The following is a 21,695-nucleotide window of genomic DNA, read 5'->3' as shown; positions in this document are numbered from 1 at the left end:
TGTTTCTTGTCACTTGTGTATACATTGTACTATGTTTGCATTTTAACCCGTCAGGGTTTCATGTTTTTTGCAATAAAAGATTATTATTATTATAATATTTACATAGCTGACAAACTAAATATGTAGTTTACTCAAATTGCAGACTTATTCATTCATAATTCAATATATATGATTTACATCAGTAACAACTCTACATGGTAATAAGGTCTTACAGATACTTACTTATTAATTGGAACATTTAGATTGGTTTGTTTTGATACAGAAATAGGTTAAATTTTCACCATCAATTTGTGAGTTGTCTTCATCGTCCTTCATTTTTTTTAAGATTAAATAATGATATTAGACAGAAAGTTTGAAATAAGAAAAAAAATCAGCAAGACAACATCTGCAAACAAGTCAAATATAACTGAAGTGGTCAGTCGAAAACTAAATGAAGTTATTGTCCTTTGATGATGATTATATTATTTTTCTACATTAATGCCTATTTATATCTTCATATTATATAAATAGTTAAAAACTGTAAACAGCAATAATGATGATTAAACCAGACAACATCTTCAAATAAGCCAAACAGCAGAAATTTTCAGTCAACTCTGATTATTGGAGTTATTGCCCTTTAATGATAATTATATTTTTTTGTTTTTTTTAGCCTATTATCTTGAAAAATTTATAGTTTTAAAAGAAAAGAAAAGACTTGATTAGCATGATCAGTTATCTACAAGTCTGACATCATCATTGAAATTGTCAGTTTGCTCTTACCATTAATAAAATATTCCCATTTAATGATGTTTATTTTTATATAAAAGTAGCCATTTTTAATTATACAGGTGAGCAGGACAGGCTGACTTTAGAGCCTATGGGTTTTTTTTAAGTAAAAAAAGTACCAATTTCCTTATGTCTTCACTAAATGTTCTACTAAGTATACATTTTGTACTAACAAAGGGTTTATTTCATTCCTCTTTTAGAGATAATAAACTAAAGGTAGATTAATCAAAATCAACGTTGTGTTTTGTTATCTGATGAATTTAAATAGTTTTAAAAAATTTCACATATGCTATGCATGTGAAAAAATGTTGATAATGAAAGTGTGACATTATTTTACCCATTCTAAACAATTTTATCTGATTACTCAGAATTTTTTTTTTTTTTTTTTTATTATTTTACCTATTCTAAACAATTTTATCTGATTATTATTTTCTCAGAAAAATACGTAAAAAGTATCCTCCTACATGACTATAGTATTGATCATAATCTAAAGGTAGTGAATGATACACAATCATTCTAATTAATTCCTATCCCTAACACCATCTTATATTGTATGACCACAAAGTTATATGTCATCAATTTCTACTTATATGGTAAAAAATGATAATTATGGGATTGATTTGAATTCTCAAATGACCTATTTTATAACCTATTTAATATCAACAGGTAAAAAAATATTTTGTAAACATGCCTGATTTTTATTCTTCCGTGACAATTTCAACAGGTGTGTAATTATAGAAAAAAAAGCTTACTATAAGGTTATGTCTCAGGACAAATTTAGTCTTATTAGATTTTTGTTATGATTGTGACATATAACAAGAAATCGTATATAATTATCACCAGAGCTGTTCATTTCAAGATGGATGTGAGGATGTTAATTTCGTGATTGATGAAGGTAAATTAAAACTGTCCATCTGGGGGGTCTTTAGGGTATTTTAAAGGTAATAAGGAAATTGAATTTTATTTCATAATCACGATTCTAGAATTTCTGTTTAGCCTTCCTGGTCAAGCAGCCAGCATTTGCATTATTATCCCTCTGTGTTTGTCTTCCATTAATAGTTGGTAAGAAAAGAAACATATAAGATCCTTTCCTGAAAGTTAATTTCAAATAAAAAATAGTATGAATCAGATGTATACTAAAATACAAGTATTAATCTCTTTTTCTTCAACATCAGGAACAGTTTTGTCTAGTTGTTGCTAAATTGGTCCTAAGATGATGCTATTTGAACAAAGTATTAACGTTGAATTATTTCAAATAGAAGGATTCAATGCTAATAACAAATTATAACCTTCAAACTTGTATGAAACTCTCTCTAATAGAACATTATAAAATCTTTGGCATGATTAAAGTAAACTGGGTGAAATTATTCATTGAATTATGTCAATTGATTTAGTCTATTGACCAAAATGGTTATATCTGTGCAATTACTCATGACTGAAACCTATGATCTGTTAAACAGGTATCTTGCTTGACATAACACTAACAGGTGCCACTTGTGGAGTAGGATCTTCCTGGATATTTAATTTCATGGTTTTGCTAATCTTAGGATACAACTCCTATTAAAATTATGTTATTTGCTGATCATTTGAATTTGTTGTTCACCTGTACCAACGAAACCCACGAAAAATTGGTATCCAAGGAATAATCCTGAATCCGTAGTATTATTTGTCAGAATAAAAAGTTAAACTGGAGCCTAAAAAAACCACAACAAATGAAATGATAAGTGAAATTAGGGCATCTTTCATGTGTCAGAGATACGATAATTATGGTATCAGTGTTTACCTAAACAATGGTGGTCCTGAATATGTATGAAATATTTGCCACTGCATTTACCAACCATTAATCAAGTTAGTAGTCACCTAGACAATGGTCATTGATCTTTAAACCAAGAAGTCAGGTTTGATGATGGATTATATATATGTATATAGTCAGTCAGGTGTGAGTTTGTTATGACATATTACAGGTAATTACAGGTAATCAGCTGATTAGTGTTAAGTATCATGTCATGAATACTATTTACATTCAGGGCAAACATTTGTGTAAAGTTTATTGTCCAGTCAGTAGTTCATCAAGAGAAGGTGTTAGATAAATCAGTGACCACAATGACTTGCTGTTTCACTGCTCTTGCTTTTAAATCGTCTTACAAGACATGGGTAAATGTATGTATGCCATAGATGGTTTGGTTTCAAGGGTGCAAAACCCTTCAAACCAGATGCGTGTTGTTAAAGAAATTTCATTTTGCAATCAATGATGATACCTTTTTTCAAATGTTAAACAAGAGGTCTAATTGTGAGGGGGAAGTTAGTTGTGGCTTATTATAGGTAAATTCAGAAAGCAAAGCTCCTATAAATGTTTCTATTATGAAAATGTGCAACACCAATAAATATCTTTGCACTGATTATATCTCTGTTTTGAGATTGTGCATCTAGCATATGGTTATCATTAGAATGGATCTTTTTCTGAAAACCAATCAAACTATGGGGGTCCCAAATGTTTAGCTATGTCATTCTGACACAAATATACAAATCTCTTTTTTGCATAAATTTTAATCTTCTATGCCTATGACTCAAGAGGCACACCAAGATTGAAAATTTGATAAAGTGTTTGGTCCCAGAACTTTATATCAGTTATAATTTCTTTTAGCTATGTTTATGAGTGGCAATGAAACCAACTCATTACATTTTGATGACAAATTTTCTAAATCTGTATTTCAAATTATTACCGTGGTGTAAATGCATCATTTGGGAGTATGAAACACTGATATATAATATTCAGGTCTTTGTATAGTATGTATTACTACACTCTATTGTTAAATCTTTTTATGAGATTAAACTATATTACACTTCCTGTTTAAAACTACCGTCTATTTGTCAACGTTGTGACGATCTGTTTTGATTTCTCGTTCAGGATTTACCCATGGAAGATGGGATTTTGTACTCTTAAGGAAGCATAGAATTAAATTTTAATAAGTAGTTTACTATATGCACTTATTCCCTGGAAAATTTTAAGAATATATATTTTGATTAGAGGTAAGTAATATTGTAAACTGTTTATTTACAAGTATATAAGTTAAATTTAATATGACCAGTGAAGCATGAACAGGAATATAAAAGATATTTATTTTAATCTTTGAAGAGACATAAAGCTGATTTTGTATATTTTTCTTCATGTTTGGCAGTTTTAATAGTTCACGAGTTGTATTGATATATTTTCTTTCAATTAAAGTTTTTTCTCCAAATTTCAATGAGGCTAGATTATAAGCCATCCACAGAGTATTATGTAATGTATTACAGGACTTTTGTCAGGTGGCTATTCTCTTCTGGAGGAGTATCTGTTTGACTATTCCTTTTGTATATAAAGAAACCTTCTATTCAGTTGCAATATATTAGATAAATCTGATACCAAGGGTTGGAAGATAATCAGTCTCAGCATAATTATTAATCAGCCTTGGTGGCAACACTTTATGAGGTATATTTGAACGCTTAAGGGGAAAATTGCTTATTCCCAAAATTTATGTATTGGTTTGATGGCTTTGCTACTGCTGTCAGTCATGTAGAGGAATATGGTGAAAATAGTGACTGATTTAAAAAAAAAAAAGGAGTTATTATTGGGTGACATACACTGTACTCCTTGACTTTCTAACATGCTGTGAAAGGTTTATAGTGATAGTTTATTGTTACTGAAAAAAGCTCGCCCTATTGGTGTTGTCTAAGACAAAAATGCAACTGCTTTCAGACAGTTGTGTTGAACCAAGTATAAATTCATCTTCAGGGTGTCTATAATATTTAACTGAAAAATTAAAATACAAATTGATAAAAAAAAAAGTAGGTTAATTTTAATAATAGCAGAAAGAGGCCTTGAACTGTAACACCTCTGTGGCTATAAACACATTTTTAGAAATCATATATCATACCACTACTGTAAAGGCAGTTCATTTACATGATTATTCTGTTCATATTACACGATTTTTACTTTTCCTGTCATGTTCGGTAATTAACTAATAGACCTAAGGTAGACCTTCATGTCCAACTTAGTTTTTTTTTAATTTCCGTAACATCGTTTACAAGCTATGTAATGTTGCTAAATTTCCATTAAGAACTTATAAATATGTACAGACATGACTTGTGGCTTTACTTAACATGTGTTTGACCATATTTTTACGAGAAGTATTGTCACCAACAAGACAAAGTTCTGACCTACTTAAGCTCTTTGTCTGAAAAAGGTCAAAGATGTAGGTAAATACTTTTAATGTAACAGTGAAACATCTATCTGCATTTTTCAAACGAAGAAATATTATTCAGCAAAAGTTATGTTTTTTTCAAATTTTTGATCTTGTTTAATTATGTTCAAACGAATGAATTTTATTAAACCTTATGTTTTTTTTCAAATTTGTGATCTTGTTTATATTTGTGAAAACCTTCAAATAATATTCGATTATTAGATTAAGAGGTACTTGTATCCGGTAGTTGCTTTGCTACTTAAATGTTTCCTGTTTCCTGTTTGAACAAATACTAATTCAAATACATGTACATTAACTGATCCCAATTAAAAAATGTCATACTAGTACATTTATAATAACTTATTTTCCATATATGATCAAACATCTTTTAAGTTTAATATGTTGTTGGTGTTGAATCATTTATTGAAATAGATATCATTTTATGATATTTGCCACTGGACATTAATCAAACAACTACCAATCAATCATTCATTTGTGCGTAAAATACAGTAAGTACTTCAGCTCTTTGTCACATACTTTTCCATAACAGTTAATTAGATTAGAAGTTGTGTTTATTTTTTGAAAAATTTTGAGTATTTCCTATGCATTCCATTGAGGTACATTTTTTGTATAATCTTATGAAGACAATATTTTGGTAATTTGCTTGAACAAGATGGCTCACAGTCAAAATTAGGCCTTCTAGATTTTTGATCAATTTGCATGACCACAACATTAATCAAATATTCAGTCAACCAAATAACACATTTAATGAAATAGGAAGTATTAAAAATGTCATAAGGTCCGAATCCTTCAATTTGAAGGGCTGAGATAATTATGAACTATACATAGTGTTTTAAAGGTATATCCTAATAAAATGCAACATCTTAAAGAGGGACAGAAGATACCAAAGGGATATTCAAACTCATTAGTCAAAAATCATTGGCGGATCCAGGGGAGGGGAAGGGGGTTGTTTGGTGGGTTGAAACCCCACCTTTTTTTGGGACGATCAATGCATTTGAATGGGAGCATATAGTTGGAACCCCCCTTTACTCTGGGTTAAGAACCCCCCTTTTTTAAATGGCTGGACCCGCCCCTGACAATAAAGTAACAACACTGTGGCAGGAAAACAAAGACTTAAGACTCATAACAGTAATGCAAAACACCACATAGAAAACTAAAGACTGAGCAATAGGAACCGGAACTGTATAGGCTTTCCTGTTTTATTCACAAAAAGTGCTTCCATCAGCATTATCAAATTCTTCTAATAAAAACTTATTCATTTCTTCTTGCAATTCAATATTATATGCATTGTACAGAAATTTTACAATTGTAATAGAAAATATGCATATACAGTATGTTGGTTTGCTGTTGTCTGATGTCAACCCCAACAAACCCTTTTATTTATAAATATTCATGTGTATAACAAAATGATGTATTTTAAAATTAAGATAGTGAATTAAAGTATGTTTACCGTGTAATGTCATACCGATCTAGGGTTTAATTCAAATATTTTATGTTAGGATTAAACTTTATTGTGATGAATGAATAAGCAATTTGAATGTTTTATGTTATACTCTAAAAGTGAAATTCTGTCCCTCAACAAAAGAAGGAAATCAATGAATTTATGATTGATTTTGACTTGAATGTCTTGTTTGAATAATAAAATTCTGAAATTTAATGGCAAATAGATCATAATTTGAAATATATACATAAGTTTTGTAAAAGGTTTAGAATAATTGAAGGTCATAGATCTAGGTCATTTTTTTTACCCCTTAATTTTCTGTGGGTAAAGTATAGTGTTATTGTAAGATACATTTTGTTGATTATAGATTTATAGCTAGTAGAAAGTAATGTGGGTCTCATTTTGGGTTTAAGGGTGACATGGGATTTGCTGATTTTTTGTATCTGACCCTTGAAAGTCAAATTATTTAGTAGGAAAATGTGAAAGGAAGTCAGGCAGGACAATAATTACAAGGGTTTATATAACAGTGATAAGCTGGATACAGGAATCTAACAAAACAATAAGTAGGATACAGGGTAATTCGCTAATCTCAATTTGTTAAAATTACCTACTTATGTCTGGTATCCTTAATACAAAGGAAGTATAACTAACTTACTAATATACCTCTTAGTTATTATATAAGAGAATATACACAAAAAACACAATTTTCCTTACAAGATCATTTATCTTAACTGTTATTTTTGGTATGTAAGATTCGCCTTTGAAGCCATATTTTCTAGTATTATTCATTACCAATTTAAAAGTCTTTCAGGTCATTAAAATGACATCTTATTAATGAGAATTGCTGACTTGGTAATTATATGATGAATATTGGCTTCGTTGTCCTCTAAAAATTATTCTTCACTCATTCCCTATTCCTTAATTACTCTATTCTAATACGTCATTGTAGAATGTAGACATTCTTTCAGTATTGAATTTTGATGACAAATTAATGATATTCATCATTCCTTAAAGTTAAAGCCATATAAGGAGATTATTGTGACTTCGTAAGAAAGTAGAATTCTATCTTACTAGGATATATCATGCAATTTATATTGGCAGTCACAACATTTGCAGTCATATGATGTAGTAAAATTTACCTACATTGTACCTCATCTCTATTGCAACCCTCTTGTAAAAAGTAAAATCACAAAAATACTGAACTCCAAGGAAAATTCAAAAAGGAAATTCCCCATCAAATGGCAAAATCAAAAGTTCAAACACATCAAACAAATGGATAAAAACTGTCATAGTGTAAGTTGTTGTACTTGGTCTGTCCGTTGAACTGTCTGTCTGACTGTTCAACAACCAAACACATATATTTATCACATTCTTTTCTTAGAACTAATGACTAGTTTGAATTCATATAAAGTCAGCAGCTTGACAATGAGGAGTTGTAACATGTTAGCCTCTTTTTGGATTTATCATAATTAACTTCCTGTTTTCCAATACCGTTATTTATATTTATGACTATTGAGTGGGTATGCTTACACAAAATGCAACTTTGTGTTTGAATTTCATTTTATACATCAATTAAAACAGTGAAATATTTTGTATTTTTCAGAGCCAAAGAGAAGAATCCATACAGAGATTTTCTGAGATGCAGAATACATCACCAGGTATGCTCATGTTACCTTAATTTTTGTGCTTAATGATAGTTAAAATTGTAGAATAAACAAACACTTGAAATAGCTTGGTTAGGAACAGGATACTATTAAACAAATAAGAATTAATAGAAATCAGCATTTTCCTGCAGAAAAACCTAGATACAAATGTTCACAAAGCTTGCTATTTTATTATATCATTGTTGGCTAAAAGATATAAGCAGAATTTAATAATAAAGTTAGGTAAGGTTGACCTACTTTTCTTTAAGAGCTTTTCAGTGAATTTCTTTGTTTACATTAAATATAACATGTTTAAAATGGGATGCATGATAACGGTAGTTTTTAATTGGTTTTGGTTTAAAAATGGACAAACTAAAACTAGAAAAGCATATTCATACATATGTTCAAATACAGTGGACGTTTCAGAATCTAATGCATACTTGGTAAATCAATATGTTAAAAAAAGTACATAAAAAAATGTTGATGGGTTAACATGAACAGAGAATATTTGACTACATTTCATATATGGTGTACAAACATTGAAATAATGAGATTGTGAAACTTTTTTTTAATTGCAAGAACAAGAAAATGTACAGTTATTTAGTAATACATGCATTTTACAAAACATTTATTTATGCTTCATTTTTGTTAAAATTTGCTTAGTTGCTTTCAGTTTGTCCAGACTTCTTAGTTTAGATGATTTGTTTTGCTAAACCTGCATGTTTGTTTGTTTATTTTAACATGATAAGTTTGTTTATAGACCCACAGACACCGGTACCAGACTACGAGGAGGGAACTGTAGACAGTCAAGAATCTTACGAAAAATATTTTGCATTCGCCAAAAATTTTGGCACTGTTATCAACAACATAAAACTGATAGGTATTGCCTGTCTTGTTGTTTTGTGTTCTGTGGCACATTTCATATAAAACCTGTGAACTCTTTGTAGTGTTTTCTCTTAGTTTTCTTGGTTTCAGCTCACATATAAAAGTATTAGAATGAGTGGAAAATATTTCAGTATCAAATTGTACCCAAGGGTGCATGTATGATTTTCAATTGTATTCATTTTCTGTTGCAAAAAGTACATATAACATTTTGTGTCTCTCCAAAATTTAACAATGCAACTCAAGTCATACACAGAGTAAAAATTTTAAGTTGAAACACAATCACTTTAAATGATATCTGTCTGGTCTAGACCTGAAATTATTAGTTTTCTTTCAAAATGTCAACTTTACTACCATGCTAATATAAAACACTGATTCCAAGAAAATTGATAGCACTGTTTATAATCATTAATGAATTTTAATATTATAATATGAATAAGCTTTTCTTTGAAAACTAGAAAGAGAAATTATTGTGTGAAAATCAATTTTAAAATTCACGTTTTATGTAAATGTATGGCTTCATCATCTTCGTAAAATATAGCAGTAGACTGGAATCTTAATAAAGAAATCCAGATGTCAAAATCAACAGACAAAGAATCTTTAAAGTCAGCAGTCTTACAGTGGATTCCATTGAGTGTGTAGGGAAAGGTAGTATCTTGGTTAGCTTGCTTGTCAACCGTGAAGTCATTATTAGGTCAGGTTTACAGGTTCGTTTCTGTGTGTGTTGCATTTTAATGTTGTGTTGTTTGTTTTCTCTTATTTTTGAGATATTAAGATAAGACGTGGCACAGTACTTGTTTATCCCAAATTCATGTATTTGGTTTAGATGTTGTATTTGTTATTCTCAAGGGATTTTGTCTGATGCTTGGTCGGTTTCTGTGTGTGTTGCGTTTCGGTGTTGTGTCGTTGTTCTCCTCTTATATTTAATGTGCTTCCCTTGGTTTTAGTTTGTTACCCCGATTTTGTTTTTTGTCCATGGATTTATGTGTTTTGAACAGCGGTATACTACTGTTGCCTTTTTTTACTACCCTCCTTTCAAAGTAGCATAGTCCAACAGACATATTGAAAGGGTTTCTGTTGGACTAGTTTATTCTTTAAGTAGGGTAGTTTACCTAACCTAACAATGACTTCTCGGTTCAGCTAACAAGCAAGCTAACCAAAAATAATTACGTTTGGCTACACACTCAATGGAATCTGCTGTAATCATTTTACAATCTTTCTTTTAACCTTTTAAAAGTTTCATATGTGAAAGATTCAAAAGCTTATTTATATGATTGATCTGAGTGTAGTTACAGATATAAAATATGTATATGCAAAAAACAAGTCTCTGTTAAATACCAGCTGAAATACTGTACACATCCAGAACAACAACAGGCATTTTGATGCCCTTATAAAATATGTATTTAACCTGCTTGTTCAGCAAAATAACTTATATAGGATCATCAAGTTACAATGTGTGATAATTTAAAAATAAAAAAAGAATGCAGTGTTCTTTATATTAATTATAAAACACATGGATGGGTAGCTTGTTGTTGTTAAATATTTTTCTTTGTACTAACTTTTTTTAATTTTAAATAAACCTTACATTAAATTTAATACTCAATTAATTATCTGTAATCTGTTAACATTTTATATAGTACAACATTTAATCATTTTTTAAATGCATTTTGCTGTCACTGGTTTAGCATGTGACTTCCATATCTTAACAGCAATTTATTTTTATGCAGCTGTTTTAATTAGAATAACATGTTAAACATCAAACGTTGCATAATGATGCTAAATTTTAAAAACCAGATGTTCTTATCCATGGGATAGCCTGTATAATTGAAATTATATCTGTTTTGCTTCCAAATTTTTAAGATCAATTTTGATGCTTAATGAATTTTTTTAGATTTGATTTAACTAACCCGAATAATCCAGTCCAGTCGTTATATTACGATCGATCACTCCATTAAATCTGGAGGACAATGACCGTAAGGGGGGGCTGCAACTATTTGAGTTATGATTTAACTAACTTTTTTAATGTTATGCTTATTCATGTTACCACAAGGGATGTAACTCTTCAGACATATCTTTATTAGTTTATTATACCTAGAATTGACCAATTCAGATATCTAAATCTCTTACAAAGTCTACCTGAATTATTTTTGCAAAGTTTTCTGCTAAGTTTTCTCTTTATTGCAGAAAGTTGACATTGCTTTTTTGAGATGAAGGACAGCAATAAAAGAGTGTTCCTTAGCTTTTTGTGTGTTTTTACTGTGCATGTACTGATTTTGTGCCATGGATTGATACCCTTTATCTGTGTTTTTTCTGTAAATTATATTGCACAGTTCCAGTTTGTTTGTTTGTGATGGTCGACCCGATCAAACCTAAAACAATTTGACATGAGAAAATAAGGTCTCCAGAAGAATCACAATGTATTTTTTTTTTACATACACTGACCTGTCAGTTCAATCTGCATGATTTTCGTAGATATAAGAAGATGTGTTATGAGTGCCAATGAGACAACTCTTAAACAAAGTCACAATTTGTAAAAGTAAACCATCATAGGTCAAAGTAAGATCTTCTTGGCTCACACCGAACAGCAAGCTACACTTTTAAGGGCCCCAAAAATTACTAGTGTAAAACCAAGGTCTAATCTATATAAAAAACAAGAAAGGAGAAACACTTATGAACCACATCAACAAATGACAACTACTGAACATAGATTCCTGACTTACTCACTCACTGCACAGGTGCAAACGATTGCAGACTGTTTAAACATTTCAACAGTACCAAACCTTCACCCTTATCTGAAACAATAGTGTAACATCACAACATAGAAAGAAATACTTGTTTTACAAATTTAAGGATAGTTTGAGTAGCAAAAGTAATGAGGCTAAATGAAATACAGATTTACAATCATATTAGGACTCATTACTATGATAAGTTATATCTAAGGTTAAAAAAAAAGGTAAAACTTAACAACTTGATCCTAATGTAGATATTTATTAAATTAGATTAAATTTTAATTAAATTATCTTTTTGTGATTTAAGGGCATACGATACAGTTTTGATCCTGTATTTACAAGTTCATGAAAATTTGCAAATAGGCTATTTCTTACCTAATTAAATCAAATATGTAATAAAAAATATACCTTCATGTGCTACTTTTTAAGTAAAATGAGGTAGAAATTTTGTATATTTGCTCAAAATTCAGATTTGTGGCCGTAATTTCTTTTTCGAAAGAAAAACGTAACTTTTTTGTTATAAAAGATAAACACAAATTGTTTTTTGTTAAATAATCGGCAATTTCTGTATTTTATAAGTATCCTAAAACATTATGCATATTTTATTCAGAAATAATTTATATTTATCAATTGTTCAAGAATTCAGGAAAATACGTCATTTTTCGCTGCATGTTTATCAAAATTAAAAAAAATCCTCTATTTACAGTTTTATAAAATTTGGGTCACATAATCTCTCTGCAAAATGAAACAAATTGCTGTTTTGAAAAATAGGGGTCCATGAACTCGTTTTCAAATTAAATCAGTTCGAATGATAAAAATCAGTCGAAAAATGCATCTTTTCCCGATATGTCACAGTTTGACGTCGCGAAAATAACATTTTACGTTAGCAACGTCATTACCTCCCCTGTAACTGTATCGTATGCCCTTAACATCTGCTTCATTCGCATTACCTTGTTTTAAAGATTTTTTTTTGTTAAAATAAGTTGAGCTGTACTCGTTTACTTTATTGCTTTACTAAGAAATAAAAAATGTGAAATATGAAACCTGGTTAATTGTTACCACCATACTATTCCTTCCTGTTATTTATCTCGTAACATTTCCTGTTGAATAACATAACTAATTACAAATATTTATACAATTATTATACAATTTTTGTCACCTTTTAGTCCTTTATAGAGTAGGGAACTCTTCTTATATGTATAAATAAATGGCACATCCACCATTTTCAAAAGGAGAATGTGCCCCCTGGATCTGCCGCTAAATAAATGACAGTCCTTTAGCTATCTTACCCTGAATTAGAATTGTAGATTAATTATCTGTATTATGTACTTCCTGCACAAAACTTCAAATATGTTACTAGAAATATGTAACACCTTTCTGTTTCATATGAATTCATACCTTATTTGGATTTTTCTATTTTATAAGATTGTGAAATATTCAACCCAATATATAAATGATGCACTTTTATTATCTTACTATAACTTAATGTAATAATATTTGAAAAGTGTAAATAATATTCAAATTTGAAAAGAAGATAATAACTATAAAATGTTACCAATTCAAATGATTATTTAGATACAAACATTTTAATGAGTCCACATTAGCATCCTAGTTTTAAATTCCTCAAAACTTATCACTGGTTTTTGTGAAATGGAAATGACTTCATTAATCTTAATTTGTTCTGCGATAAAGGTGAAATGGTAATATATTTTTATGCACAATATTTGACATTATCGCTATTATCTGTATTTTTCCTTTGATGTTTTTTGTGATAATTTTCATATCTCCGCCCTTCGATGAGATGAGAATGAGAAAAAGCATCTCGTTTAAAAAAACATAAATAATCTATAAGTACATGTAGTTATGTTTATTTCAGATTATAACATTATTTTTTTATGTATGACTCAGTTTAAACCTTTTTTTGTCTTATGAACAACTACAATTGATGTTCTATTTATGTAATTTATGCTTTGTTGAATAGCTTTTGTTTTATTTACATGCATAAACAATATTCAGTGTAAGCTAGAGTTCTAATTTTATTTTATGTTTATGTTTTATTATATTATCTAGAAACACTTATGTATATTACAAAAATACTTTTCTCTCTTATAAACATATGTTTTAAATGGCACATCATAACTTAAACTGTTTGATATCTTTTACAATATTGCAGAATCTATTTAATTCAATGAATATTTTTGCATATGAATAAGTTGTTTTTCCATTTTGCAGATGACCAGTATGATATACCTGAGCCAGAACCAGATTATAATGATGATGGAGTAGACACAGGAGTAGGGAATGGGGAACCAGTCATCATCAGAGCTAGAGGCCCATCAGAGTCAGAAAAACGTTTATCTGATCCAGACATTGAAAATAATGAACTGATAAAACCAAGAAAACTTTCAAATCCATGTGTGGATTCTAGGGAACGAATGGCATTACACAAAGAATTACTACGGAATTATAAAATGTAAGAGTTCATTTTGAGAAGAAGCTTTTCAAAATTGAAAATATGCTTATAATGTATAACACAAGTTGTACCAATAATATGCAATATATATTATGTATAGGGTTAGTTCATAAAAAAATAATTAGATTAGAAAAATATAAACTTTGGAAAAGGGGAAGAGAAATGCTTGAAATTTTTTTAAAACTTATAAATTTCAATTTCAAAATATAAATTACTGTACAAACATTTTTTTGTCCATTTTGAATTAATATACCAGATTAATAATTGTTTTTAGTGTAAACAATATTTTATTATGATAAATACAAGTATAAATTATAAACACATATTCACAATAAGGATCCAGAAACAAGCAGCAATTGCTTATATTAATCTGTCTCCTTAATTGTTTTTATGTAGCTAGTATGAGAAGTATCTCATCAAATTACAGTTTTTGGTGTTATTACTTGAGTGTTTTCACCTGTTTAAGATGAAACAGGATATCATAGGGAACATAATAATAATTGTGTTGAAAATACAAGTAAATTTTTATAGACAATTCTGAAATTTTTTGAAGATTCAATGGCTATTTTTAATTGTTAAAATTAAAGGCTGTGCCGTGGACTTTATATGCTCAGACAAATACCACTTAAAATTGTTAGGAGGTGATTGTCACTATATTATATATCATCAAGTGACTTTCTTTAAGGACAAGTTATTGAATAATGGTTTAAAAATAGATCTTATATATTGTAAAATGAGGAAGAGACAGCTGGTTTATGTGTTATTTCCCAGCCAATACTGCCTTTGTTTTGTTGCATTGATTACATCTTTTTTTTAAAAGTGCATGTGAAAAATTTAAAAAAAATATATGAAAAAAATTTAAAATATTTGGTTCCTGCTAACCTTTTATATCAATGGTAATTGGTTGATGGCCATGATTTATTCATCACTAAAATTGTCTTCAACTTTCTCCAGTACTCCTTCAGAGTTTATCTTGGTACTTTTTATAATTGTTCATCAATAGTTGAGGATGGTGTATATCAATCTTAATACTACATGTTAATGTATGATTATTTAATACTGAAGGGTGTCTCATGTCACATCTACTCTTTTTAAGTGAATGCCTCTTGGATTTCTGTAATACATGCATGATTATCCTACCAAGAAATGTGCTCCAAAAATTAAGGGACCATACCATAAATTTGAAATTGTGGACCCTTAGTATCAAATTGATCAATCATAAATTCTGTCTACTTTTGACCTCTCGGTTGGTGATATTATGTTTGAAAATTCACCATCACAATTGGGTTTGTAGGGCACATAGTTGAATTTTTAGCTGATGGTTGAAAATTGAAGCATTATTTTATTTAGTATGTGCATGTCTACAAATATACCAATAATCACTTTATGAGTACCAATTGGTGATGTATCATTAGACTTCGTATGATCATTCACCCTGATAGTGGGAAGTAAATTATAGTCCACCATTGGTAAACAACCATTGCTTGAAGGTCAAATTTTCAAACAACAAATGATTGTTTCTTGCTCTAGGCTGATGTTAAAAATTCTTGAGTTAAAAATGATACTTTTTAAAATCAGGTTCATCATCCTAAAGTTGTAATGCAAGTAACATTTCAATCTGTAACTTGAAGTTCAATCACCTTAGTTTTGTTTATTTTGTGAACTCAGTGTCTAGGTTAACAATTATAACAACAAATTTAGATGTCCTTACTGATAATATATTTTGCTGGTATACATCATAGGAGTGAAATTGACCATTATTTTTACTTCTAAAAGAAATCTTAAATGTAGTGTTTCTGCCATTTGAAAAGTATCTGGTGTTTTGAATAAGACCAGCAGCTGATTTGTACATGTAAAAAGCTTAACTGGATAAAGTCTTATTAGTCCTCTACTGGCAAAGTTAGGTTATAACCAGGAATGCTGATAAGACTTATATGTATTACATTTCCAATTGGGTCAGTCAATAAAGGAACTCAACTATTTATACCTTCAAAATGTAATAATGGCAAAGGGAGATAACTCAAATCCAATTTATGTCATTTGAATTCTATCTACCATAAGTGTGTTTTAAAAAAAAACCTAATGTGAGTTGATCATACATATTTGATACACATCATATTGACTGTGTGTAATCTGTATAGAATGTTTAGTAATACAGTCAAACCAGTATATATATTTCACTCTCGGGGAAAAGAAAAAAGTTACCTTATATGAGTAGTAACCTTTAGATTGAGGTTCAAAATACAAACCCATAGGTAATAATACAGTAAGAGAAGAGAGTGATCTCATTAGACATGTTTTGGCTCAATAGAGTAGACATTTATCACAGGTGTTACTGAATTTGCACCAATACTTTAAATATAGAATATTTCAAAATGTGAATTTCAAATCTACAGCAAATTGTAAAATAACTTTTTCTGTAGGTTGAGAACCAGGTTTGTTTGTTTGTAGTAGTGTGATTTCTAATTAAACATTCACCAATAATATTAACAGATTTAACATATTAACAGTGTGTTGGTGCAGTTTCTTCACAAAATAAGAGTTATGCCCCTTTATATAAAGAAAACTTGCTTAATGTGTTGTTTCCAATCTCCAACTGTAGTTTGCCTCAACCAAAAGAAATGAAACTTATACACGATGCTTATAACCACAATTTTTCTTTACTACATGAATCCTGCATCTGTATGTGTAAGTCAACCCATGCATATTTACAAGCATTCAATAATTTATAGAAGGTGATAAACTGATTAACTAATCAATTAAAGCTGTAGTTTTTAATAATTTAATTTTGAATGTAAGGGACATGTCTCCTGATTGGCTGACATTGTTTTGTTTATCAACTCATAGACATAATTTTGTCATGTGACTGTGATGTCATCAACATTTTTTCATGATTTTCCCAGGTTTAAAATGGAATTAAGAATTAAATTATAAGAAATACTGTAATTTTTTTTCTGCCTAATAAAAATAACATAACGAAACATTTGGTGCATACTTTAAAATAACCCACTATGCAGGTTATTCAGTGTTCACCACATTTTTGATGTTATTTCTTCATAGACAGAAAATATATTACAGTCATACCCCAAATGCAAAATTGCTAGGCTGTTTTCCATACTATCTTTGACCTATTATAAGGGTTAACATAAGAGATAGATCTATATGTTAGAATTCAACTTTTTTTTGAGGATTTGGACTAAATTCTAGAGAGAGGGTCATCTTTTGTGCCTATTACTTGTGTGTACTGATGGTTTTCGAGCTTGGATAATTATTCTATCATGCAAATTTTATTTTATTATGTAAATTTTATTTATTATGGAAATTTTATTTAAGCAGTCATTCTCAAAGTTTAACAAGGTATTTGAAAAGGTGTTTCACAATCTATATGAATGAAATTTGCTGTTTATTGCAATTTTTTCACTACTCTTAAGTTCAGAAATGTTTGCAAAATTTTTCATTCTATAAAAAGCAACAATAAAAAAGATTTGTATTAAATTCTGCCTTTTGAATTCTTATTTCATTATAAGTGTACAATATTAATAAAATATCATTAAGTAATTTCAGAATTGTTTATGGTGATAAAAGAATGGCATATTTAAATACAGGCAATCATTTCTGAACTTTTTTCTCACGCAACATGCATATTGTAGTGGTTTTGGTTTGCATCAAAGAAAAAAATCCTCTGTTGCAAATTTTTTATTGTAGATTTTTTTTTGGCTCTTTTTCACTTAACTTATTTCACTGCACTTGCAAAGATAACTTGTGTAAAAAAAATGTAATGAAATTAAAATGCTCTGAAATTTATCCTTTTATGTCAAAATATTCTTAAATTCATCAGTGAATGTTAATATGTAGTTCCAGAATTTACGTTAGAAGAATTTTTTGAAGACAAAGCACATGTGTTATTTTCTCCATTATATTAAAATTTGATCTTTTATTATTTTTCAGTGGTAAAAATGTTCTAGAAAAACCTGAACTAGATAAAGTTTTGAACCAAAGAAAAGAAAAACAAAGAAGAGAAGAGTGGGATGCACAAATGAAAGCTTCACAGAAAAGATCAAGTTTTGAATATAAATTAGAACAACAAGCTTCACGATTAAAGGAGGTATAAACCCTTACTCTAACAAAACATATTTTGTATTTTTATAATGAGTCATCATAACAGACTACAGAGGCACAGCATTTCTTTAGTTGTTGGTAAAATACAGAAGAAACCCAGGGGTCAATAATACAGAAAAAAAATTAAAAATTAAAACACGACACAGAAAATCAGTCTGAGCAACACAGCTTACCCTACCAAAAACTTGAGGTTATCTCAGATCCTGCTTCACTTGTGGCACCTGACATGTTGATCATGACAAGTAATAATTTTATAAGAAATAAAATCACTGTTTTCAAATTTCAAATTAAGGGATAACACAAAGGAGAAGTTGTGATAGGGTCACTTTTTTGTGACCCTTCATTTAAAAGACCAAGAATTATATCATAGGCCAAATAAGATACTTCTAATCTAGATTAAGACATCTATTTGACAGACATATAAGTATTGTTATTTTTGAAAATTTTCTTGCATGTTTGCATCAGCACTTCACACTTGTTGAGGATATTACAAAATTGCCAAAAATATCAAAATAGCCTTATTTTGAGATCTAGATTATAATATAGATTCAGGATGAGCTGCTACACAATGTATTTTACAAAAAAATTTACTCATCATTTCTGTAGAATCAATTCTATATTAAAGGAATGACTGTAATATTTATTTGTCTATGAAGAAATAACATAAAAAATGTGGTACACACTGTATAACCTGCGTAGAGGGTTATTTTGAAGTGTGCACAATATTGTTTATGTTATTTCAAATAGACAGAAAAATATTAGTCATTCTTTAAAATATGATTCTAAATTGCATTTTAAACCAGAGTTAAGCATGAAAAACGTTGATGACAAAACTATGTCTATGAGCTTATAGACAAAACTCAGCCAATCAGAAGATGTGTTACATCCAAAATTAAATTATTTACCAATATCTTTGCTCATTTCAGCAAGAAGATCTTACAATGAAACCTATTAAAGAAGAAGGTAATCAAACTGAACTATCAAAAATCCAGGCAAAAATTTTAGCCAAGACAGCTAACGGTCAAGTGAAGTGAATGGTCAAGTGAAGAGACATCAATCTCAAGTTTTATCTTTTTGTGGAAATTGGCCAGTGTTATAATTAGCAAACTCAAGATTCTAAGAAACTGGTTTTCTTTTCTTGCAAATCTAGATGAAGTTGGATATTTTAGATGATTATGTATGAAAGTAAAGAATGTAACATGTATTTTATCATCTTGAATGTTTATTTTAATGTATTAACTTTCCATGTTAACCTTTATTGAGCATATGACAGACATGTTTTAATTCAAGTTGAAAGTTTTACTTGAAACTTTATTGAAATCACTGCTCTGCTGACATTGGATTGACTTTTAAAAATATTACCGTTTTAAAAACCTTTTTAATCTCAACTTTTTAACATTTTGTGCACACAAAAAATGCATTCCAAGTTATGTATGGACCACAATGTGAATTCCATTTTAATAAGTTCATTGTCAGAAATCCAATGATAAACTGGAAATTAATTGAAATGGAATTTCAAACATTTTGTGTACCTCAGTTTCCAAATTAATTGATAATAATACTCAGTGCAAAAAGTTCACTTGTCATGAGTTCTTACAAATAAGTATGAAATGCAACATGTATATTTAATGTGTAGAAAGTCTGTAAACCGTATTTAATTTAATGTTTAAAAGCACTGTAGTAAGGAAAAGGGTACACATAAATTGGAAGGAATTCTAACAAGGGAGATAATGTGTTCTTTGAATAGTGCTAGAAATATAATCAAATTTCAAATTGTTGGCCTGTTATAACAAAAACTTTCATTAGGATTTGAACCCTGTAAAATTTATTTATGAAATAATTATCACCAAATGTAGGGGTTGAAAGGAAAAGAGCACACAACCATCCAGATCTCAGGTGTATTATGTAAAAATGCCTTTTATCTCATAGCTTTAAATCTAATTTGATAACCACAAAAGTAAATTGAAGGGCATCTCAATATTTGTAAACCAAACAGCATTTAATTTGATGTAAGGAATTGATACGATTATCATGTGCTTATTTTTAGAACAATATCATTGTAAAATTGAAAGCAATTTCAGTCTTTAATACTTGCACTGCTGTTTCATATTTCTCACTTTTCAATTTTATCATCTCTTATATTTTATTTAGAAAGAACAAACCCTATTTAAAAAAAAAAAGGGAATCACTGTTGTCAATTCCTATGATTATTTGACCTCAAAAGTCGTTTCAGTTTCTAGATATGTGTACTAAGTTACATTTTATAAGATTAAATATGCCTTTGCATGGACATTTGTAAATTAACGAATATAAAGTCAGTGTAGTAAATTTTGTGCTTCAGAAATAACATAATGGTGCTATACTGGTAAATGCTATCATTGTCTCAGGGCTTAATATTGCCATGTTTCAGGGCTTAGTATTACCATGTTTCCCTCCATTGGTGTTGTCATGGTGATGTTTTTTGTGTCAATGTTTTATCAGTAACTATGGCAACCATCAACTCAAGTTAGGTATAAGACATTAACAGGACTTTCTAAAAACATGTTGCCATGGTAATCATTAAACAATCTGTTTTCACACTTCAAAGTGGAAGCTTTTTCAGTGCTTGTTGTTATTGTTGCATTTGAGAAATTAACAGAAAGAACAGATCCTCCATGACATAATATTGTGTTCTTTTCGTGTTCCATTCCACTCATGGGTCTTCTGCATCTTCATGTTATTTGCAGCTTATTTAATGGAGATTTTTAAGTTTTAAGAGTTTTGATTGTTTTTGAATGTAATAAAATCCTTTGTGATGTGGCCATGCTAAAAAAAATGTCTTCTATCACCTCATGCATTTTATTTGGAAAAAGGCCTAAATTCATACTTTTGTGTATAGTCTATTGTCTTGTATACATCCATTATTATTGTTTTATATGTAAAGTGTGCATGCATGTCTTTATGAGTGAAAAAGTTTTCATAGATGTAAGTCAGTTTCTGCGTCCATAGATATCTATTTTCATACTAAGCCTAACAACGACCCAGCATGTTAATACCATATTTATAAATCAATGTTGCTTCTAAATTGTTTAAATATGTGTTCCATGTATAGTTTTAAAAGTTTTAAAACAAAGTAGAATAGTGAGGAAATTGATGCTGAAATTATATACATGTATATATTTTATGACAGAATGAATGGTAAATTGTGTTGTAATTATCCTGTATATGATACTCTATTATTTAAGATGACAGCACATACAAAATTAGCAAGAGTATATTGAGGAATTATTTTTTTAAAATACATTTAGTATTTAGACAAAATAAAATAAAGAAAAATGTGTTTCAGATTTGTAAAAAATCCAAAAACATTTATACCAAAAAGGGGTCGTAATCTGGTATTTTTTTTAAAAATCTTTGTTAAAA

The 21,695-nt window shown here is 29.3% G+C and overlaps 1 protein-coding gene across 4 annotated transcripts in view; it reads left to right on the top strand.

The window, feature by feature from the left end:
- The window catches only part of LOC134723785 (uncharacterized), a 42,614-nt gene extending 21,219 nt beyond the window's left edge, over nt 1-21,395 (top strand). For 2 of the 4 annotated variants that reach the window (XM_063587336.1, XM_063587350.1), the window contains 5 exons: nt 8,051-8,105; nt 8,851-8,970; nt 13,934-14,174; nt 18,123-18,279; nt 19,220-21,395. In XM_063587336.1, coding sequence (XP_063443406.1) covers nt 8,051-8,105; nt 8,851-8,970; nt 13,934-14,174; nt 18,123-18,279; nt 19,220-19,327 — 681 coding nt within the window. In that variant the 3' untranslated portion in view covers nt 19,328-21,395. Of the gene's footprint in view, nt 1-2,756; nt 2,926-8,050; nt 8,106-8,850; nt 8,971-13,933; nt 14,175-18,122; nt 18,280-19,219 lie in introns of those variants that run through there. The other 2 variants (XM_063587357.1, XM_063587343.1) reach the window with 2 other exon arrangements.
- Nucleotides 21,396-21,695: the final 300 nt, after the last annotated feature.

The sequence above is a fragment of the Mytilus trossulus genome, chromosome 1 (assembly GCF_036588685.1).
Source record: "Mytilus trossulus isolate FHL-02 chromosome 1, PNRI_Mtr1.1.1.hap1, whole genome shotgun sequence".
Classification (NCBI taxonomy): domain Eukaryota; kingdom Metazoa; phylum Mollusca; class Bivalvia; order Mytilida; family Mytilidae; genus Mytilus; species Mytilus trossulus.
This window is presented reverse-complemented; position numbering and strand designations above follow the sequence as displayed.